General features: G+C 39.0%; 1 protein-coding gene across 1 annotated transcript in view; it reads left to right on the top strand.

Annotated features, from left to right (window-relative positions):
- RNF169 (ring finger protein 169) overlaps positions 1-23210 on the top strand; it is an 88302-nt gene that overhangs the window by 57576 nt on the left and 7516 nt on the right. Inside the window, exon 5 of the mRNA XM_023209394.2 lies at positions 22971-23070. Within this exon, the coding sequence (XP_023065162.1) occupies positions 22971-23070 (100 nt within the window). The remainder of the gene's footprint in view (positions 1-22970; positions 23071-23210) is intronic.

Below are 23210 nucleotides of genomic sequence, written 5' to 3' on the forward strand. Positions count from 1 at the left end.
TCCTTAGATAAGAAAACAGTAAGTTTTAGTTCCAAATTATATTTAGGAAAACAATACGGAGTTATTAGTGCTGACAATGAGAATGTAGCATATGGACATATTCAAAAAGAATTAGCGTAGTGATGGTTGTACAACAGTGTAACTGTACACTTAAAAATGGTTAAAATTATAAATTTATCTTTTACCACAGTTAAAAATTTAACATCATTTATAGTTTTTGGATATTTCAAATGCATTTTTTTTCTGTTAAAGCAACAACAATAGGTTTTTTTTTCCTGCAAATTCTTCTCCTAAAGAGAAGACTGTGTAAAAACTTTTAAAGGTTTTATACCTGTATTTGAATCAAATGAATCTGCCATTTGTTTTTCCTGTTTACTTTATAAACTTTTCTTTCTTAAGCACAAAAGCATGGAGGTAAGGGTGAATAGGCATGACTGATGAGGTGATTATTTTGGAAGGAATGCATCAATAGATTCTGTAGGTCTTGCCAGTTGGTCAGTTTGCTTTCATTTGAAAAAAATCATAGTAAAGAGGGTTTTGCAGCCATATTAATGAAGTTCTACATCCCTTTGAAAATGAAATTTTTTCCACATAGGCAGATAGAATAATAGTTTATCCAAGTTTATTGTTAGGTTAATCACAAAATATATGTTAATTGAAAAAATTAGTTTGAACCATAAGAAGGATATATCATTGTAAAGTTAAATATTTAAGTATCTGAAAACTGGTTTAATTATTTTTAAAAACTTATTTCCCTTCATTTCTCATTTCCTCTTCCCCAAGAGAAACGAGCTAAACACATGGTTGCAATTCATCTTATAGTGCAGCATGAAAAAGATTTCTTTTTTTGAGCTAGTGTCTTCTTTTCCTTTAAGAGAACTCCATGTCTAGTTGCATTTTCCTCTTTGCTTTGGCTGTCAGGCAAGTTAGGTTTAGGACAGGATTTTCAATTCAGTCACCATGGCTTTCTGACATGACCTGTTAATTTTTTAAAAAAAATAATTTTTGCTGTACCCTTCTTACATTACTTAATGTGGTCTTTATTTGTCTTAAGGCTTAGTCTATGTATTTTTACTGTAAATCACTTCAGATTCTTCTTGTAACTAGAGTATAACCATACAAAGAAACATAATCAAACCAGTCTTCTTCCCAGTTTTTTTTCTTTTTAAGTGATATAGTAATACAGGTAATGCCATTTCGTACAAAAATGTAATCTTAAGTAAATGGTTCCTAGCAAGATTTCTGGCACATACTAAGTCTTCAGTGAATATTGCTGCTGCTGCTGCTGCAATTTTTATCTTCTTTTGGAACATGGACTCTTATAGCTGAAAAGGACCTTAAATATCATCTTATTCAGTCCATTTGTTTTCTAAATGGAAGATTAAGCCCAGAGAGAGAACATGGCTTGCCAAATCTTAGACTGCTAAAACAGGAGGAAACTGAGTTAGAACTGACGCTTCTTGGCTCTGAGTTTACTGCTCTTTCTGCTGTACTCCATACCTTGATCCTCATGCTGCCTCTGTTCACCTTCTTCTCTAGACTTTAAACTCATCAAAGGCAGGCATAGCATCTTGTTCATCATTATAATACGTAGTACAGTGCCTGGCACATAGTAAGGGCTCAGTAAATATTTGTGGAATGTTTGAATAAGACAGGCCTTGTGTCTGTTGGTAGGTTAAACTGGGGCTTTGTCAGAACTGATTGTCAAACTTGCAGCAGAGGGCCTCTAGGAGGGTTCTAGGAGCTTAGATTGGCTAATGGCTGTTTTTTAGATTAGAGTCCCTAGGATTAATATGGGATTTGGGGGAAGTCTAGTGACCACATTGATAACATTTTTATGTGCTATGAAGTTGCTTTTTAGTCTTCGAATGCTTTAGCAATAGCTTATATTGATACCTTTTATAGATGCTATAAAAGAAAGATCGGTGTTCTATTTAGTAGAAATTAACCATAGCTGTATCATTTTGTTTTCTAAACTCCAGATACTTTTAAGCCTGAATCTCTGGTGGCTCAGAGTGTGGCACATCAAGGGACTTAAAGTGGCTGTGCTTTCTATGCAGTGTATGTATAAGGAGAGATATAGACAGAGACTTACTGACAGACTCAGAGATACTAAACACATGTCCAGCCAGTGTTAGAGTGAATTGAAATCTGAAGACCCTCTGGGAAATAGGTACCTTTCCTTAAAATTCACAAATGAAATACAGAAACATTCAGGTAACAGAAATGCATAAGTGATGTGATATTGGAATACTAGCTTCAGGATTGAGGAAAATAAGCAGATTCAAGAGAACTAAGGGGTGGAGTTTTAGGGAAGAAGTAGCAGTGTGACCTTGAGTAAAATCAGTTGGCTCTCCTTCAGTCTCATCTATGTAAAATGCAGAGTGTTATGCCTTACCTACAAGCTAGGGCAGGGGGATTTACTCTGTGATTTCTTAAGATTCTTCCTCTAAAATGGAAATGTCTAGAGGTGGCTTAAACCAGAGTTTTGAGTTATGGAGGAAATGAGGCCAGGGCATGAAAAGAAAGGGGGAGGGGGCCATTTGGAAGTTGTAACAATAAAGATCAAACTTAAATTGAGTGTGGGAAGTAGTCAAATAGTCAATAGTGGCTTGAGGGAGAGGAGATTATGAGAAGATGAAGTTGAAATGGCAAGGCTTGGTGGCCTGGGGTGTGTGTGTGTGTGTGTGTTGGAGGAGAGAGAAAGGAATTGGAACAAGTCAAGTGTTTACCAACCTGCTTATTAAGAGGACAAATCTTATTAAAAGTAATGGAATATGGCCGGAAAAGGAAGATAGCTTAAGGTGAAGCAACATGGAGCTTAAGGAGAATGACAGGTTTTAGAGACGTCAGTAATATCTCTGCCGTTTTAGAACAGAAATATTCTCATAGTCTTCAGAAAGGCCTGGAAGTTTGGTGAGGGGTAGTGTCAGGAGCTAGCCCTTTCTCAGTGCTTCCTTGGGCTCTCTGCTATGTTGCGTTCCTAGCATACCTCATGTGATTTAATTCTCACATTCATCCTGCAAAATGTGTAATATCACTGTTTTACAGTGAAGGAAGCTGCAATTCAAAGAGGTTAAGTGACTCACCCAAGAACCTCTCAACTCAGTAGAGTACAGAGATGGAATTGGAACCCAGTTCTCTTTTTACTCCAAATCTATGTTCTTTCTGTCAGACCATTATCAGAGCTCTATGACAAAAGGCCCTGCACTTAAATATGTGTTTTGAAATTATCTACCTTTGCAACAGACGGCTGCTCTCCTTCCATTTTTAAAAAAATAATTTATACCCTCCATTGTTCCAAAAAGATACATGGTTGCTACAGAGGAAAGTGAGAATCTGTCCGGTTATTTCTCATTTAAGAGAACTCAAATCCTTCTGCATTATGTTAGGCCTTTTGGAATACAGCTATGGAAACAAGTGTTCCTATCCATCAGTAAAAGAATACAAGCGTGAGTCCAGAATAGGCAAATACGTAGAGACATAAAATACATGAGTAGTAGGGCTGGAGGAAGTGGGGTTTGAGGGTGATAGCTAAAAGGTATGGGGAACTTTTTGAGGTGACAGAAATGTTCTAAAATTAATTGTGGTGATGGTTAAATAACTGAATATACTAAAAACCATTACAATGTACACCTAAAAAAATAAAAAGAATACTAGTATAGACAAGGCAGATAACCCAGAGTGTAACAAAATATTACCTACTTCTGGGTAGATAGCAGCTGCACCAAGGTCTAAAGAAGCTTCTGGGTTTCACTTCAGGGTGTGTGTGAGTGAGTGAGTGGGTGGGTGAGAGAGAGATGTGTGTGTGTGTGACAGGATGGAGAGGGTGGGAAGGGTCTTTTAGGCCAGAGACTGGCAAGAGGGTTCTCTCCAACTTTAATTTATTGGTGCGACTCAGCTCTGTCAGACCTGAAGGTATCCTTAAGAAACAAGTATGGTGTAGGTATGTAAGAGACAGACAGAGTAATGAGCAAGCAATTGAGAGCATAAGCTATCTAACGTTTTATATCTTATATGGCCATTTGAAACCCTTTAAACAGGGTTTTTTAAGTACTTAAATCTTCTAGTTTTCCAGCTGTATATTTATACTGGCTACCCCTGCTTTTCTTTGTTTGTAAATCAAACTCGTTGTGGGTGCAGTTATTTTTAGCCTAACTAGATATCCCAGAAACCATCTGGTCTCTTGGCAGTGGAAATTTTAAGCAAGTTGCTTTTCAGACAGTGCTGCTTTCTCTAGTTTATCCCTTCTTTATGTGTTCAGATAGACAGAGCTTCCCTAGATGTTTTGAGTCTGTTCTGTGGCAGAGTAGAGTAAGTTAGATCAGTATGCTGTGGTGCAAACAGCACAGGCCTTAGAATTATAGAGATACTATAGGTTTAAATAATTCACTTCAGCTGTGTGACCTTGGAAAGATCACTTCTCTCATTTCTCTATGAATTGGGGATGATGATAGCTATGTCATAGAGTCTCTGGATTAAATGAGATACAATATATATATTTCAAATACTTAGCACAGTGCCTGACAGATAATGGGTTTCTAATAAATGTTGATGTTTTCTTTCTTTTCCTTAAGGGATAGAAAGAGGTTATTTCTGCACATATTTTTATGTATTTATAAGAAATTTCTTTAATATATCCACTATATGCCAGGCACTATGTTAGAGTTTAGGGATACAGAAATGGACTCCGTACAAAAGAGGAAGTAGTAGTTACTGCCTCCATTTTTTTTTTTTTTTTTAGTGAGATTATTGTTTGGGCACTTTAAATCATAAGAACATCAAGTTTATTGCTCTTGACTATTTATTCTGTACCAGCATTTTGAAGATTATTCCCCTGACCAAATGCTACAATAACAACAACAACAATAATAATATCTGTGTATTATGTTTATGTTTTATATAATATTTTTACATTCATGATTTTAGTGACTGTTAGTGTCCAGATTTATACTGCATGTTCCTAGAAGTACTGCTTGATCTTTTGAGTAGTGCCATGGTAATAAAACACCTTTCTTGCTTTATAATTTAAATATATCTCACTGTTTCCTAAAAGATAATTTGCCTGGTGACATGAGCAAACCTGGCAGATCAGGGAACTCCAGAAGCCTTCCCTAAAAGCAGTAATAATTGACAAAAACAGCCAACACCAACTTTATCGGAACTCTGGAAACTAATCAAAAGTTTATAGCAAATAAGCAGTGTCTCAATCTAGAAAAAACACACATGGCCAAGTGTGGTGACTCATGCCTGTAATCCTAGCACTTTGGGAGGCTGAGGTGGGAGGACTGCTTGAGCCTAGGAGTTTGAGACCAGCGTGGGCAACATAGTGAGACCTTGTCCCTACTAAAAATTTTTTTTCTTTTTCTTTTTTTTTGAGACGGAGTCTCGCTCTGTCCACCAGGCTGGAGTGCAGTGGCGCTATCTCGGCTCACTGCAAGCTCCACCTCCCGGGTTCCTGCCATTCTCCTGCCTCAGCCTCCCGAGTAGCTGGGACTACAGGCGCCCGCCACGGCGCCCGGCTCTTTTTTTTTGTATTTTTAGTGGAGACGGGGTCTCACCGTGGTCTCGATCTCCTGACCTTGTGATCCACCCGCCTTGGCCTCCCAAAGTGCTGGGATTACAGGCGTGAGCCACCGCGCCCGGCTAAAAATTTTAAAAATCAACCAAAATCAGCCAAGCATATGATACATGCCTGCAGTTCCAGCTACTCAGGAGGCTGAGGTGGGAGGACCTCTTGAGCCCAGGAGATAGAGGCTTCAGTTAGCCATGATTGCTTAATTGCACTCCAGCCTAGGCAACAGAGTAAGACCCTGTCTCAGAAAAAAAAAGAAAAAAAAGAAAAGAAAACAACACCGGAATCTTGGCATCTAAGGAACTCTGTCAGATCACTAACTGACCACTAAGCTAACGGAACAGAGAATTCATTGGCCACATATGACAAAAAGTAGACTTTATAAAATCAGTTCAAAAAAGTCACTTAACAAATAACAGCTATAACAGACAGCAATGAGGGGGGCGGAGCAAGATGGCCGAATAGGAACAGCTCCAGTCTCCAACTCCCAGTGCGAGTGACACAGAAGACTGGTGATTTCTGCATTTTCAACTGAGGTACTGGGGTTCATCTCACTAGGGAGTGCCAGACAATCGGTGCTGGTCAGCTGCTGCAGCCCGACCAGCGAGAGCTGAAGCAGGGTGAGGCATCGCCTCACCTGGGAAGCGCAAGGGGGAAGGGAATCCCTTTTCCTAGCCAGGGGAACTGAGACACACAACACCTGGAAAATCGGGTAACTCCCACCCCAATACTGTGCTTTAAGCAAACGGGAACACCAGGAGATTATATCCCACACCTGGCCGGAAGGGTCCCACGCCCACGGAGCCTCCCTCATTGCTAGCACAGCAGTCTGTGATCTAACCACAAGGCAGCAGCGAGGCTGGGGGAGGGGCGCCCGCCATTGCTGAGACTTAAGTAGGTAAACAAAGCCGATGGGAAGCTCGAACTGAGTGGAGCTCACAGCAGCTCAAGGAAGCCTGCCATTCTCTGTAGACTCCACCTCTGGGGACAGGGCACAGCTAAACAACAACAACAACAACAAAAGCAGTAGAAACCTCTGCAGACGCAAACGACTCTGTCTGACAGCTTTGAAGAGAGCAGTGGATCTCCCAACACGGAGGTTGAGATCTGAGAAGGGACAGACTGCCTGCTCAAGCGGGTCCCTGACCCCTGAGTAGCCTAACTGGGAGACATCCCCCACGAGGGGCAGACTGACACCCCACACCTCACACGGTGGAGTACACCCCTGAGAGGAAGCTTCCAAAGTAAGAATCAGACAGGTACACTTGCCATTCAGCAATATTCTATCTTCTGCAGCCTCTGCTGCTGATACCCAGGCAAACGGTCTGGAGTGGACCTCAAGCAATCTCCAACAGACCTACAGCTGAGGGTCCTGACTGTTAGAAGGAAAACTATCAAACAGGAAGGACACCTGCACCAAAACCCCATCAGTACATCACCATCATCAAAGACCAGAGGCAGATAAATAAAAACAAAGATGGGGAAAAAGCAGGGCAGAAAAGCTGGAAATTCAAAAAATAAGAGCACATCTCCCCCTGCAAAGGAGCGCAGCTCATCGCCAGCAATGGATCAAAGCTGGACAGAGAATGACTTTGACGAGATGAGAGAAGAAGGCTTCAGTCCATCAAACTTCTCAGAGCTAAAGGAGGAATTACATACCCAGTGCAAAGAAACTAAAAATCTTGAAAAAAGAGTGAAAGAATTGATAGCTAGAATAATTAATGCAGAGAAGGTCATAAACGAAATGACAGAGATTAAAACCATGACACGAGAAATACGTGACAAATGCACAAGCTTCAGTAACCGACTCGATCACCTGGAAGAAAGAGTATCAGCGATTGAGGATCAAATGAATGAAATGAAGTGAGAAGAGAAACCAAAAGAAAAAAGGAGAAAAAGAAATGAACAAAGCCTGCAAGAAGTATGGGATTATGTAAAAAGACCAAATCTACGTCTGATTGGGGTGCCTGAACGTGAGGGGGAAAGTGGAACCAAGTTGGAAAACACTCTTCAGGATATCATCCAGGAGAACTTCCCCAACCTAGTAGGGCAGGCCAACATTCAAATTCAGGAAATACAGAGAATGCCACAAAGATACTCCTCCAGAAGAGCAACTCCAAGACACATAATTGCCAGATTCACCAAAGTCGAAATGAAGGAAAAAATCTTAAGGGCAGCCAGAGAGAAAGGTCGGGTTACCCACAAAGGGAAGACCATCAGACTAACAGCAGATCTCTCGGCAGAAACTACAAGCCAGAAGAGAGTGGGGGCCAATAGTCAATATTCTTAAAGAAAAGAATTTTAAACCCAGAATTTCATATCCAGCCAAACTAAGTTTTGTAAGTGAAGGAGAAATAAAATCCTTTACAGATAAGCAAATGCTTAGATTTTGTCACCACCAGGCCTGCCTTACAAGAGACCCTGAAGGAAGCCCTAAACATGGAAAGGAACAACCGGTACCAGCCATTGCAAAAACATGCCAAAATGTAAAGACCATCGAGGCTAGGAAGAAACTGCATCAACTAACTAGCAAACTAGCAACTAACGAGCAAAATAACCAGTTAATATCATAATGGCAGGATCAAGTTCACACATAACAATATTAACCTTAAATGTAAATGGACTAAATGGTCCAATTAAAAGACATAGACTGGCAAACTGGATAAAGAGTCAAGACCCATCAGTCTGCTGTATTCAGGAGACCCATCTCACGTGCAGAGACATACATAGGCTCAAAATAAAGGGATGGAGGAAGATCTACCAAGCAAATGCAGAACAAAAAAAAGCAGGGGTTGCAATCCTAGTCTCTGATAAAACAGAATTTAAACCAACAAAGATCAAAAGAGACAAAGAAGGCCATTACATAATGGTAAAGGGATCAATTCAACAGGAAGAGCTAACTATCCTAAATATATATGCACCCAATACAGGAGCACCCAGATTCATAAAGCAAGTCCTTAGAGACTTACAAAGAGACTTAGACTCCCATACAATAATAATGGGAGACTTCAACACCCCACTGTAAACATTAGACAGATCAATGAGACAGAAAGTTAACAAGGATATCTAGGAATTGAACTCATCTCTGTAGCAAGCAGACCTAATAGACATCTATAGAACTCTCCACCCCAAGTCAACAGAATATACATTCTTCTCAGCATGACATCACACTTATTCCAAAATTGACCACATAATTGGAAGTAAAGCACTCCTCAGCAAATGTAAAAGAACAGAAATTATAACAAACTGTCTCTCAGACCACAGTGCAATCAAACTAGAACTCAGGACTAACAAACTCAATGAAAACCGCTTAACTACATGGAAACTGAACAACCTGCTCCTGAATGACTACTGGGTACATAACGAAATGAAGGCAGAAATAAAGATGTTCTTTGAAAGCAATGAGAACAAAGATACAACATACCAGAATCTCTGGGACACATTTAAAGCAGTGTGTAGAGGGAAATTTATAGCACTAAATGCCCACAAGAGAAAGCTGGAAAGACCTAAAATTGACACTCTTTTAACATCACAATTGAAAGAACTGGAGAAGCAAGAGCAAACACATTCAATAGCTAGCAGAAGGCAAGAAATAACAAAGATCAGAGCAGAACTGAAGGAGATAGAGACACAAAAAACCCTCCAAAAAATCAATGAATCCAGGAGTTGGTTTTTTGAAAAGATCAACAAAATTGACAGACCGCTAGCAAGACTAATAAAGAAGAAAAGAGAGAAGAATCAAATAGACGCAATAAAAAATGATAAAGGGGATATCACCACCGACCCCACAGAAATACAAACTACCATCAGAGAATACTATAAACACCTCTACGCAAATAAACTAGAAAATCTAGAAGAAATGGATAATTTCCTGGACACTTACACTCTCCCAAGACTAAACCAGGAAGAAGTTGAATCCCTGAATAGACCAATAGCAGGCTCTGAAATTGAGGCAATAATTAATAGCCTATCATCCAAAAAAAGTCCAGGAGCAGATGGATTCACAGCTGAATTCTACCAGAGGTACAAGGAGGAGCTGGTACCATTCCTTCTGCAACTATTCCAATCAATAGAAAAAGAGGGAATCCTCCCTAACTCATTTTATGAGGCCAACATCCTCCTGATACCAAAGCCTGGCAGAGACACAACAAAAAAAGAAAATTTTAGACCAATATCCCTGATGAACATCGATGCAAAAATCCTCAATAAAATACTGGCAAACCGAATCTAGCAGCACATCAAAAAGCTTATCCACCATGATCAAGTGAGCTTCATCCCTGGGATGCAAGGCTGGTTCAACATATGCAAATCAATAAATGTAATCCAGTATATAAACAGAACGAAAGACAAGAACCATATGATTATCTCAATAGATGCAGAAAAGGCCTTTGACAAAATTCAACAGCCCTTCATGCTAAAAATGCTCAATAAATTCGGTATTGATGGAATGTACCTCAAAATAATGAGCTATTTATGACAAACCCACAGCCAATATCATACTGAATGGGCAAAAACTGGAAAAATTCCCTTTGAAAACTGGCACAAGACAAGACCTCTCTCACCACTCGTATTCAACATAGTGTTGGAAGTTCTGGCTAGGGCAATCAGGCAAGAGAAAGAAATAAAGGGTATTCAGTTAGGAAAAGAAGAAGTCAAATTGTCCCTGTTTGCAGATGACATGATTGTATATTTAGAAAACCCCATTGTCTCAGTCCAAAATCTCCTTAAGCTGATAAGCAACTTCAGCAAAGTATCAGGATACAAAATTAATGTGCAAAAATCACAAGCATTCTTATACACCAGTAACAGACAAACAGAGAGCCAAATCATGAATGAACTTCCATTCACAATTGCTTCAAAGAGAATAAAATATCTAGGAATCCAACTTACAAGGGACGTAAAGGACCTCTTCAAGGAGAACTACAAACCACTGCTCAGTGAAATAAAAGAGGACACAAACAAATGGAAGAATATACCATGCTCATGGATAGGAAGAATCAATATCGTGAAAATGGCTATACTGCCCAAGGTAATTTATAGATTCAATGCCATCCCCATCAAGCTACCAATGAGTTTCTTCACAGAATTGGAAAAAACTGCTTTAAAGTTCATATGGAACCAAAAAAGAGCCCGCATTGCCAAGACAATCCTAAGTCAAAAGAACAAAGCTAGAGGCATCACGCTACCTGACTTCAAACTATACTACAAGGCTACAGTAACCAAAACAGCATGGTACTGGTACCAAAACAGAGATATAGACCAATGGAACAGAACAGAGTCCTCAGAATTAATACCACACATCTACAGCTATCTGATCTTTGACAAACCTGAGAGAAACAAGAAATGGGGAAAGGATTCCCTGTTTAATAAATGATGCTGGGAAAATTGGCCTGCCATAAGTAGAAAGCTGAAACTGGATCCTTTCCTTACTCCTTATACGAAAATTAATTCAAGATGGATTAGAGACTTAAATGTTAGACCTATTACCATAAAAACCCTAGAAGAAAACCTAGGTAGTACCATTCAGGACATAGGCATGGGCAAGGACTTCATGTCTAAAACACCAAAAGCAATGGCAGCAAAAGCCAAAATTGACAAATGGGATCTAATTAAACTAAAGAGCTTCTGCACAGCAAAAGAAACTACCATCAGAGTGAACAGGCAACCTACAGAATGGGAGAAAATTTTTGCGATCTACTCATCTGACAAAGGGCTAATATCCAGAACCTACAAAGAACTCAAACAAATTTACAAGAAAAAAACAAACAACCCCATCAAAAAGTGGGCAAAGGATATGAACAGACCCTTCTCAAAAGAAGACATTCATACAGCCAACAGACACATGATAAAAATGCTCATCATCACTGGCCATCAGAGAAATGCAAATCAAACCCACAATGAGATACCATCTCACACCAGTTAGAATGGCAATCATTAAAAAGTCAGGAAACAATAGGTGCTGGAGAGGATGTGGAGAAATAGGAACACTTTTACACTGTTGGTGGGATTGTAAACTAGTTCAACCATTATGGAAAACAGTATGGCGATTCCTCAAGGATCTAGAACTAGATGTACCATATGACCCAGCCATCCCGTTACTGGGTGTATACCCAAAGGATTATAAATCATGCTGCTATAAAGACACATGCACACGTATGTTTATTGTAGCACTCTTCACAATAGCAAAGACTTGGAATCAACCCAAATGTCCATCAGTGACAGACTGGATTAAGAAAATGTGGCACATATACACCATGGAATACTATGCAGCCATAAAATGGATGAGTTTGTGTCCTTTGTAGGGACATGGATGCAGCTGGAAACCATCATTCTTAGCAAACTATCACAAGAACAGAAAACCAAACACTGCATGTTCTCACTCATAGGTGGGAACTGAACAATGAGACCACTTGGACTCGGGAAGGGGAACATCACACACTGGGGCCTATCATGGGGAGGGGGGAGAGGGGAGGGATTGCATTGGGAGTTATACCTGATGTAAATGACGAGTTGACGGGTGCTGACGAGTTGATGGGTGCAGTACTCCAACATCACACAAGTATACATATGTAACCTGCACGTTATGCACATGTACTCTAGAACTTAAAGTATAATAATAAGAAGAAGAAAATAAAAAAGAAATCATGTAAAAAAAAAAAAGATAGCAACCACAAAACCAGGGGTAGGGAGAGAATCTGATTTTCATAGTTGCCACCTTATAATATTCAAAATGCAAAAAATATGAGGCATAGGAAGCAAGAAACAATGACCCATACACAGGAAAAAAGAAACCGATAGAAAATGTCCCAAAGGAAGCTGAGACATTTGACATTTTTTAATGTGGACTTTAAATCATATGCTCAAGATCTAAAGGAACTGTGGGCAAAGAACTAAAGGAAACCATGAAAAACAATGTCCTAAGTAGACAGTATCAATAAAGAGAAATTATGAAAAAGGAATCAAATAGAAATTCTGGACCTGAAAAGTACAGTGACAGAATATATTTGAACAGGCAGAATAATTAACTAATATAGGTCAATTGAGATTATCCAATCTGAGAAACAAATAAAAAAGAATAAAGAAAAATGAATAGAGTCTAAGAAATCTGTGAGACACCATTAAGTGTACCAGTATACACAAAATGGTAGTCGCAGAATGAGAAAGGGGCAGAAAGAGTATTTGAAGTAATAATGACCACACACTAACCAAATTTAATGAAAGACATAAGTCTACACGTCCAAGAAGTTCTGTGACTCCAAAGTAGGATAAAGACGTCTATACCACGACAAATTATAATCAGACTGTTGAAAGCCAGACAGAATACTGGAAATAGCAAAGATCACAAATCACTATACCAGATATAATAATCATGAAGAAGTTTGAAGTATTGTGAGAATTACCAAAATGTGACACAGAGAGAAGAAGTGAGCACATGCTGTTGGAAAAATGATGGTGATAGACTTGCTTGATACAGGGTTGCCATGAATCTTCAGTTTGTAAAAAATGCAGTATCAGCAATGTGCAATAAAGCAAAGGACAAAAAAGAAAGGGATGCCTGTATAAGACGTATAAAACAAATAGCAGAAGTCCTTCATCAGCAATCACATTAAATGTAAATTGATTAAACTCTGCAATTAAGAGGAAGAGATTGGGAGAATGGATTTAAAAAAGAAATGATTCGGATATATGCTGAGACACACCTTAGATCCAAAGACCAAAATAGGTTGATAGTGAAAGGATGGAAAGATATTTCATGCAAACAGTAAACCGGAGAGCTGGAGTACCCATACTAATATCAGACAATATAGACTTCAGTTTAAAAATTGTTACAAAAGACAAGGAAATACATTATATAATGATAAAAGGATCAACTCAACAAGAAGAATTCTTCTGAAGTGCACATGGAACATTCTCCAATATAGACTGTATGTTAGACCATAAAACAAGTCTCAATATATTTTAAAGGGTTGAAATAATAACTATATTTTTGACCACAATGGAATGAAACTAGAAATTGATAGGAAGAAAACTGGAAAATTATCAAATATGTGGAAATGAAACAACACATTCTTTAAAACCAGTGGGCCAAAGAAGAAGTCACAAGAGAAATTAGAAAATACTTTGAGAGGAATGAAAATAAAAACCTTCCTGGATATATATACCCTCTTAAGACTGAACCAGGAAGAAATTGAATCCCTCAATAGACTAATAATGAGTTTTGAAATTGAGGCAATAAGGAGTAGCCTACCAACCAAAAAAGCCCAGGACCAGACATTCACAGCTGAATTCTACCACAGGTACGATAATGAGTTGATGCCATTTCTACAGCAACTATTCCAAAAAATTGAAAAAGAGGGATTCCTCTCTAACTCATTCTATAAGGCCTGCATCATCGTGATACCAAAACCTGGAAGAGATACAACAAAAAAGAAAACTTCAGGCCAGTATCCTTGATAAACATCAATGCAAAAATCCTCAATAAAATACTGGCAAACCAAATCCAGCAGCACATCAAAAAGCTTATCCATCATGATCAAGTAGTCTCCATCCCCTGTGTGTTAATCTGTTTTCACACCGTTATAAAGAACTGCCCGAGAGTAGGCAATTTATAAAGAAAAGAAGTTTAATTGACTCACGGTTCCACGTGGCTGGGGGAGGCCTCAGGAAACTTACGATCATGGTGGAAGGCAAAGCAGGCACCTTCTTCACAAGGTGGCAGGAGGGAGTGAATGAATGAAGGGGGAAGAGGCCCTTATAAAACCATAAGATCTTGGCCAGAAGCAGTGGCTCACATCTGTAATCCCAGCACGTTGGGAGGCTGAGGTGGGCAGATCACTTGAAGTCAAGAGTTTGAGACCAGCCTGGCCAACATAGTGAAACTCCATCTGTACTAAAAATAGAAAAATTAGCTGGGTGTGGTGACATGCGCCTGTAATTCCAGCTACTCCAGAGCCCGAGACATGAGAATCACTTGAACCTGGGAGGTGGATGTCACAGCGAGCCAAGATTGAACCACTTCTCTACTGCCTGGGCGACAGAGCAAGACCCCACCTCGTAAATAAGTAAATAAATAAAACCATCAGATCTCATGAGAACTCACTATCATGTGAACAGCATGGGGGAAACCACCCCTATGATTCAGTTACCACCACCTGGACTCTTCCTTGACACATGGGGATTATGAGGTTTATAATTCAAGATGAAATTTGGGTGGGAACACAAAGCCTAACCGTATCATTCCACCCCTGGCCCCTCCCGAATCTCATGTCCTCACATTTCAAAACACAATCAAACTTTTCCAACAGCCCCCCAAAGTCTCATCTGAGACAAGGCAAGTTCCTGCTGCCTATGAGCCTGTAAAATCAAAAGCAAGTTAGTTATTTCATAGATGCAATAAGAGTATAGGCATTGGGTAAATACACCCATTCCCAGTGGGAGAAATTGGCCAAAACAGAGGGGCTACAGGCCCCATGCAAGTCTGTAATCCAGCAGGGCAGCCAAGTCTTAAAACTCCAAAATGATCTCCTTTGACTCCATGTGTCACATTCAGGTCACGCTAGTGCAAGAGGTGGGCTCCCAGGGCCTTGAGCGGCTCTGCCCTTGTGGCTTTGCAAGGTACAGCTCCCTCTCTGGCTGATTTCACAGGCCAGCATTGAGTGTTTACGGCTTTTTTAGGTACATGGTGTAAGTTGTCAATGGATCTACCATTCTGGGGTCTGGAGGAAGGTAGCCCTTTTTACCACAGCTCCCCTAGGCAGTGCCCCAATGGGGACTCAGTGTGGGGGCTCCAACCCCACATTTCCCTTCCATACTGCCCTAGCAGACGTGCTCCAGGCTCCACCCCTGCAGCAGACTTCTGCCTGTATATCCTGGCATTTGCATACATTCTGTGTAATCTTTGTGAAAGTTCCTAAACCTCATTTCTTCACTTCTGTGCACCTACAGGCCCAATACCACATATAAGACACCAAGGCTTGGGGCTTGTACCCTCTGAAACAATGGCCTGATCTGTACATTGGCCCCTTTTAGCCACGGCTGGGGCATGGGCACCAAGAGACTTCACAAAGCAGCAAGGCCCTGGGCCCAGCCCACAAAACCATTTTCTCCTCCTAGTTTTCTGGCCCTGCAGTGGGAGGGCTTGCTGTGAAGACTTCTGACATGTCCTGAAGACATTTTCCCCATTGTCTTGGCAATTAACATTTGGCTTCTCGTTACTTATGCAAATTTCTGCAGCTGAGTTTTTGTTTTCTATTGCTCCATCAGACTGGAAATTTTCCAAACACTTATGCTCTGCTTTCCTTTTCAATATATGTTCCAATTCCAGACCATCTCTGTGTGAATTATGGGGATTGTAATTCAATATGAGATTTGGGTGGGGACACAAAGCCTAATGATGTCACCCGAGATGCAAAGGTGGTTCAGCATAGGCAAATCAATAAATGTGATTCTTCACGTAAACAGAACTAAAGACAAAAACTACATGATTATCTCAATAGATGCAGAAATGGCCTTCAATAAAATTCAACATCCCGTCATGTTGAAAACTCTCAATAAACTAGGTGTTGAAGGAACATACTTCAAAATAAGAGCCATATATGACAGACTTACAGCCGGTATCATTCTGAATGGGCAAAAGCTGGAAGCATTCCCCTTGAAAATAGGCACAACATAAGGATGCCCTTTCTCACCACTCCTATTCAGCATAGTATCGGAAATTCTAGCCAGGGCAGTCAGGCAAGAGAAAGAAATAAAGGGTATTCAAATAGGAAGAGAGGAAGTCAAACTGTCTTTGTTTGCAGAGGACATGATTCTATACCTAGAAAACACCATTGTCCCAGCCCAAACGCTTCTTAATCTGATAAGCGGCTTCAGCAAAATCTCAGGATAGAAAATGCAAAAGCATTCCTATACACCAGTAGCAGGTAACCAGACAGCCAAATTATGAATGAACTCCCACTCACAATTGACACACAAAGAAAAAAATACCTACGAATATGGCTAACAAGGGAAGGCAGGACCTCTTCAAGGAGAACTACAAACCACTGCTCAAAGAAATCAGAGATGACACAAACAAATGGAAAAACATCGCATGCTCATGGATAGGAAGAATGAATATCATTAAAATGGCCATACTGCCCAAAGCAATTTATAGATTCAATTCTATTCCCATTAAACTACATTGACATTCTTCACAGAATTAGAAAAAACTATTTTAAAATTCATATGGAACCAAAACCATTTAAAATTCATGTGGAACCTGAATATTCAAGACAATTCTAAGCAAAAAGAAAAAAGCTGGAGACATGATGCCACCTGACTTCAAACTATACTACAAGGCTACCATAACCAAAACGGCCTGATATTTGTACAAGAACAGACCGAGGGAACAGAATAGAGAATCCAGAAACAAGACTGCATACCTACAACCATATGATCTTAGATAAACCTGACAAAAACAATGGGGAAAGGATTCCCTATTTAGTAAGTGGTGCTGGGAGAACTGGTGAGCCATATGCAGAAAACTGAAACTGGACCCCTTCCTTACACCATACAAAAACTTAAAAAATCAACTCAAGATGGATTAAAGACTTAAATGTAAAACCCAAAACTATAAAAACCCTAGAAGAAAATCTAGGCAATACCATTCAGGACCATAGGCATGGGCAAAGATTTCATGACGAAGGTGTCAAAAGCAATTGCAACAAAAGCAAAATTGATGAATTGGAGCTAATTAAACTAAAGAGCTTCTGCCCAGCAAAAGAAACTGTCATCAGAGTGAACAGACAACCTATGGAATGGGAGAAAAATTTTGCAATCTATCCATCTGACAAAGGTTTAGCATTCAGCATCTACAAGGAACTTAAAGAAATTTACAAGGAAAAAAAAAAAAAAAAAAAGCCACCCCAGTAAAAAGTGGACAGAGGTTGAATAGACACTTCTCAAAAGAAGACATACATGTGGTCAACCAGAATATTGAAAAAGAGCTTGACATTACTGATCCTTAGAGAAATGCAAATCAAAACCGTAATAACCATCTCACACCAGTCAGAATGGCTATTATTAAAAAGTCAAAAAAAAAAAAAAAAAAAAAAGATGCTGGCAAGGTTGTGGAGAAATGAAACACTTTTACATTGTTGGTGGGAGTGTAAATCAGTTCAACCATTGTGGAAGACAGTGTGACGATTCCTCACAAACCTAGAGGCAGAAATACCATTCGACCCAGCAATCTCATTACTAGGTATATACCCAAAGGTTTATGTATCATTCCCTCATAAAAATACACGCACATGTATGTTCATTGCAGCACTGTTCACAACAGCAAAGACAGGGAACCAACCTAAATGCCATTCAGTGATAGACTGAATAAAGAAAATGTGGTACGTATACCCCCATGGAATACTATGCAGCCATTAAAAGGAACAAGATTATGTCCTTTGCAGGGGCATGGATGGAGCTGGAAGCCATCATTCTCAGCAAACTAATGCAGGAACAGAAAACCAAACACTATATGTTTTCATTTATGAAGTGGGAGCCGAATGATGAGAACTCATGGACACGTGGGGAAACAACACACACTGGGGCCTGTAGGAGGACGGGGGTGGGACGAGGGAGACCATCAGGAAAAATGGCCAATGGACGCTGGGCTTAATACCTTGGTGATGGGATGATCTGTGCAGCAAACCACTATGACACAAACCTGCACATCCTGCACATGTACCCCTGAACTTAAAAGTTAGAAAGAGGTAAAAATAAAACCCATACATCAAAACTTACTGAATGTAAAGAAAGCAGTGCTCAGAGGGAAATTTATAGCTGTAAAAGCTTACATTATAAAAGATCTAAGACTAAACACGCAGAGTAGACTAAACACAGAAAACAAAATGAAAGAAATAATAAAGATTACATTGAAGATTAATGGAGAATAGGAAAACAGTAGAATGAATGAAACCAAAAGTTGGGTTCTTTGGTAAGATCAACAAAATTGACAAATTTTTAATGACTGGTCAAGAAAAAAGAGAAGACTCAAATTACCAAAATTAGGAAGAAAAATTATGACATTACTGACATTATAGAATTAAGAAGGATGATAGACTATGAACAATTTTATGCCAACAGATTAGATAATTTAGATGAAATGTACCAGTTCCTAGAGTGAATGTAATGAAATGTGCCAGTTCCTAGAAACATGTAAAGTACCTGAGGAAGTTGAAAATCTGTATTGACCTATATAAAGAGGTTGAACCAATAATAATAATAATAATAATAATAATAATAATAGTAATCCAACAATACAACCCGAGGGCCAGATGGCTTCACTGGTGATTCTACCAAACAAATAAAGAAGAATTAACATGAATCCTGACACTCTCCCAAAAATTAGAAGAATAAATATTCTGTGAGGTAAGCATTACCCTGATACCAAAGCCGGACAGATATTTCATAAGAAAACTATAGGCCAAGATCTCTTAGGAATATAGATCAAAATTCTTCAGCAAAAATACCAGCCAACAAAATCCAGCAGCATTTTTTAAAAAGAATTATATACCATGACCAAGCGGGATTTATTCCAAGAATGCAAAGGTGTTTCAGCATATGAAGATCAATGTAATGTACCATTTTAGTAGAATGAATTGCTCAGCAGACACACACAAAAAAGTGACAAAATCTTATACCCTTTCATGAGAAAAATGCTGAACATGTAGGAAAATAAGAGAACTTCATCAGTCTTATAAAAGGAATCTATGAAAAACCCACAGCAACAGCATACTTAGTGGTGAAAGAGAAAACTTTCCTCCCAGTAGCAGGAACAAGATAAATGATGTCTACTGTTGCCACTTTTGTTCAACTTGTACTGGAAATTTTAGCCAGAAAAATTGGGCAAGAAAAATAAAAGGCATCCAGATGGCAAAGGAAGAAGACTATCTCTCTTTACACATGACATGTTATTCACAAAAAATCCTAAAGAATCCATGAAATAATTGTTAAAGCTAATAGCCAGATTTTAGCAAAGCTGCAAGATATAAGCTCACCACACAAAAATCAGTTGCATTTCTATACACTAGCAATGAACAACCCAAAAATGTAACTATGAAAACAATTCAGTTTATGATAGCATCAAAAAATAGAATACTTATGAATAAATTTAACCGCAGTAGTGCAAGACTTGTATGCTGAAAACTACAAAACGTTGCTGAAAGAAATTAAAGATCTAAAAGTGAAAGACCTCCTGTGCTCATGGATTAGAAGACATAACATTGTTAAGATGGCAATACTCTTGAAGTCATTTTACAGATTTAGTGTAACACCTATTAAAATTCCAGTGGTCTTTTTTGCTGAAATGGACAAACGTACCAAAATACATAATATGAATTTTCAGAGGATCCCAAATAGTTAAAACAATCTTGAAGAAAAAAAAAAAAAAAAAAAGAACAAAGGTGGAAGACTCACAACTCCTGATTTCAAAACTTACTGCAAAGTATAGCAATCAAAATAGCGTGGTACTGGAATAAGGGTAGACATGTAAATCAATGGAATAGAGTTGAAAGTCCAGAAATAAACTCATACATCTGTGGTCAGCTGATTTCCAACAAGGGTGCCAAGACCAGTGGGGAAAGAATAGCCACTTTACATATGGTGATGGTATAACTGGATATCTACATGCAAAAGAATGAAGTTGGACCCCAACCTCATACCACATAGAAAAATGAACTCCAGATGGATCAGATACCTCAATGTAAGTGCTTAAACTATAAAACTCTTAGAAGAAAACACTTGAGTTCAGTTGTATAATAACTGCAGTCTTACAGCGCTTAGGCTATAGTGGTAGACTTCAGTGTCTAGACGTTCCTTTCAGTGAAGGTTGTCTTTTGATCAATCTGTCTCTAATGCTTTGCACAGAGTTGGTGCTCAGTAAAAAGTCTGTTGATCAAATATGAATGGGAGAGATAAGGACAATTTCAGCTATACTAAAGTTTACCAAAAAGATTTTAGATTGTCAGAATTTTTTTTTTCTTCATTGTGTGCTTGGTCACTGCAAGTGTGTTTCCTCCCTGGGCGTTTTCTTTTGCCAAAATGGAGTTTATGGGGCATGCGAAGATGATCTCCCCAACTGCAGGTAGTTGTCATTTGTGTATCTGATAACACAGGATTGAAAACAGTGACTTTCAATTTGACTGTTTTACACCTGACAAAATGGATTTATAGCCTGTTTTTAAAAATTATATTAAGCTATGTCTTAATTATGTAATATTTAGAGCTTAAGGTCTAGATCCAGCCTCAGTTTGAATACCTCTAATGGCATGGAGCTCAGTGTCTTCCCAGGCAACTATCAGTGAACTGCTCTATTGAAAGTTACAAAGGTCTTTCTCAGGTTGATCAGAAAATCTTTTCCTCTTGGTGTCTGCTTGTTTCACCAATGGAATCACACCAAGCAATTGATATATTTAAAGTAACAATGCTGTCTCTCTCAATTTTATATCCCTTTCTTCTAACCCAAGGTATATATTATTTACCACAGCATTTTAATCTGCCATACAGTATACTTCTGGGTGGCTTACACCACTGACAGTTTCTGTGACTTCTAGGGATGCAAATGAATATCAATATTTTTTTAAAGTAAACTACCAATCAAACTGACTTTTACACAGCTGCTTTTGTAGGGGGATGTTGAAATTTTCTACCTGCTCCAAAATGTATTTCCCACTAGATAGTACAACTTTCACATCTTTCATTTGGGTTAAATGTTGAATTTCTTGGTATAGTGCAAGCATGTGATACAGGTTGGCCACCTCTTTCTCCTGTTAACACCATGTGGCCATAAGACATAGGATGGGAGGGTTTTGAATGGGAGGAATAACACAGAAACACTGGAATAGAAGCCCTTATGAGTGGGTAGGACATGCTACCCACTCTACCTACTAGAGATGTAGGGAGAAGAGAGGCACCTTGGGAAGATACCTTACCTCCTTTTCAAGTTTTCTTCAGGCTAATACTGGCATGGTAAAACTCTGAAAACAAGTCTTTTGCTACAAAAGAGTAGATATGATGCATTCCATTCCAAAGCTAAATCGAATCATTTGAAGAAATAATTTCTGTTTGAGATCATCTGCATAACTATGTGTCCATCTTGACTTATGGCAAATTCGTGTTTATCCTTTGAAATGAACATGCTACAGGAAGACATTTCCAACCCAGATCTCACTTCATCCCAGGTTATAAAGAATTCTCTCTCTGTTACGCCATTTCTGCTTCCTATGCATACTTTTTTTTTTTTGTTGTGCCCTTTCACTGTATTGTATTTATTTTTTTTCCCAACTGGACTCTAATTCCTTGAAGACCTAGACTGCGTCTCATTTTTCTCTGTATTCTCAGTGCATGGATAGTGGCCATCAGTGTCTGGCATACATATAGTAAGTATATGATACATGCTTGGTGAACAGACATATATTTAGGCAAGAGTTGAGGAATGGAAACAAAGGCGAGTGAGAAATTAAGTGTCCCTACTTGTTTCTGGGGCAGGTGACAGTCATCTGCATATAATTCTAACATAGATTTACATATGATCCTAGGACAACTGTTAATAGATATCCACATACAAAAGGATAAAGTTGGACTCCAACTTCACACCATTTTGAGTTACAAAATTTAACTCAAAATGGACCAAAGACCTAAACTTAAGAGTCAAAATGGTAAAACTCTTAGAAGAAAACACTTGGGAAGTTTAGTTGCATACTAACTGCTGTCTTATGGCACTTACTATGGTATAGTGTAGTGGACTTCAGTATATAATCCAAGTACTGTGGAGTTTGGTTTGGGTTATAAACTCAATGTCATAAAGACAAAAATCATGTGTTCTTTAAACCTCTGAAATCACTAGGATTTAGGCCTTTGAAAGCTCAAATGTAATGGATTAAAGGAGAGACTACATTTAATTTTGACTCTGTACATAAAGATCTAATGCACTGCTGTGCATTTTTGTAAGTACTTCAATATTTGTTTTGTGCTTGATTTAGATTGAAGAGAGGTTTGGGTCTAATAAAAAGAAAAATCTGTTGCTTATAAAGGTGATTTAACATTGTATCCACACTACTAAGGACAGTGAAGTATCTCTACATCTCTCTAAGCATCAAAATAGCCACTGGTTCTGCCTCCTTTTGGCAGGGTCTAGTTTGGAAACAAAACCTTGAACCAAATAGTGCTCCTCTCTGGAGCACTCTCTTTGTGCAGAGTTTCTTCTCAGAATGTATTTTGTTAATAAATTAACTCATTTCTGTTGTAGCTGCCCAAGGGAATTCTTTCTTGGTGAGTGGCTTAGAAAGCAAAAAGATACTGTCATCCTTTCTCCTTACCTTATAGACTAATTTTGACTACTTGTTTTTAATTTATTCTTTTTTAGGAAGCTAAACTCCAAGGTGGAAAGGAGTCAGAGCTGTAGTGACACAGCCCAGGAAAGAGTTAAGAGCAGACTCAGAGCAGCTCCAGGCAACAAAGCCAAGGTACACCCTCAGCCACAGACCTCCGGGGCTTGCGAGGCCTGCCCCATCACCCCCTCTGCACACAGTCACGAAATAAACTATTCCAGAAGAGAAGAAGCAGAATGAGCTCAGGCATACTAGTTATGCTGGAGAAGTCCACA

The sequence above is a fragment of the Piliocolobus tephrosceles genome, chromosome 13, assembly GCF_002776525.5.
Source record: "Piliocolobus tephrosceles isolate RC106 chromosome 13, ASM277652v3, whole genome shotgun sequence".
NCBI lineage: Eukaryota > Metazoa > Chordata > Mammalia > Primates > Cercopithecidae > Piliocolobus > Piliocolobus tephrosceles.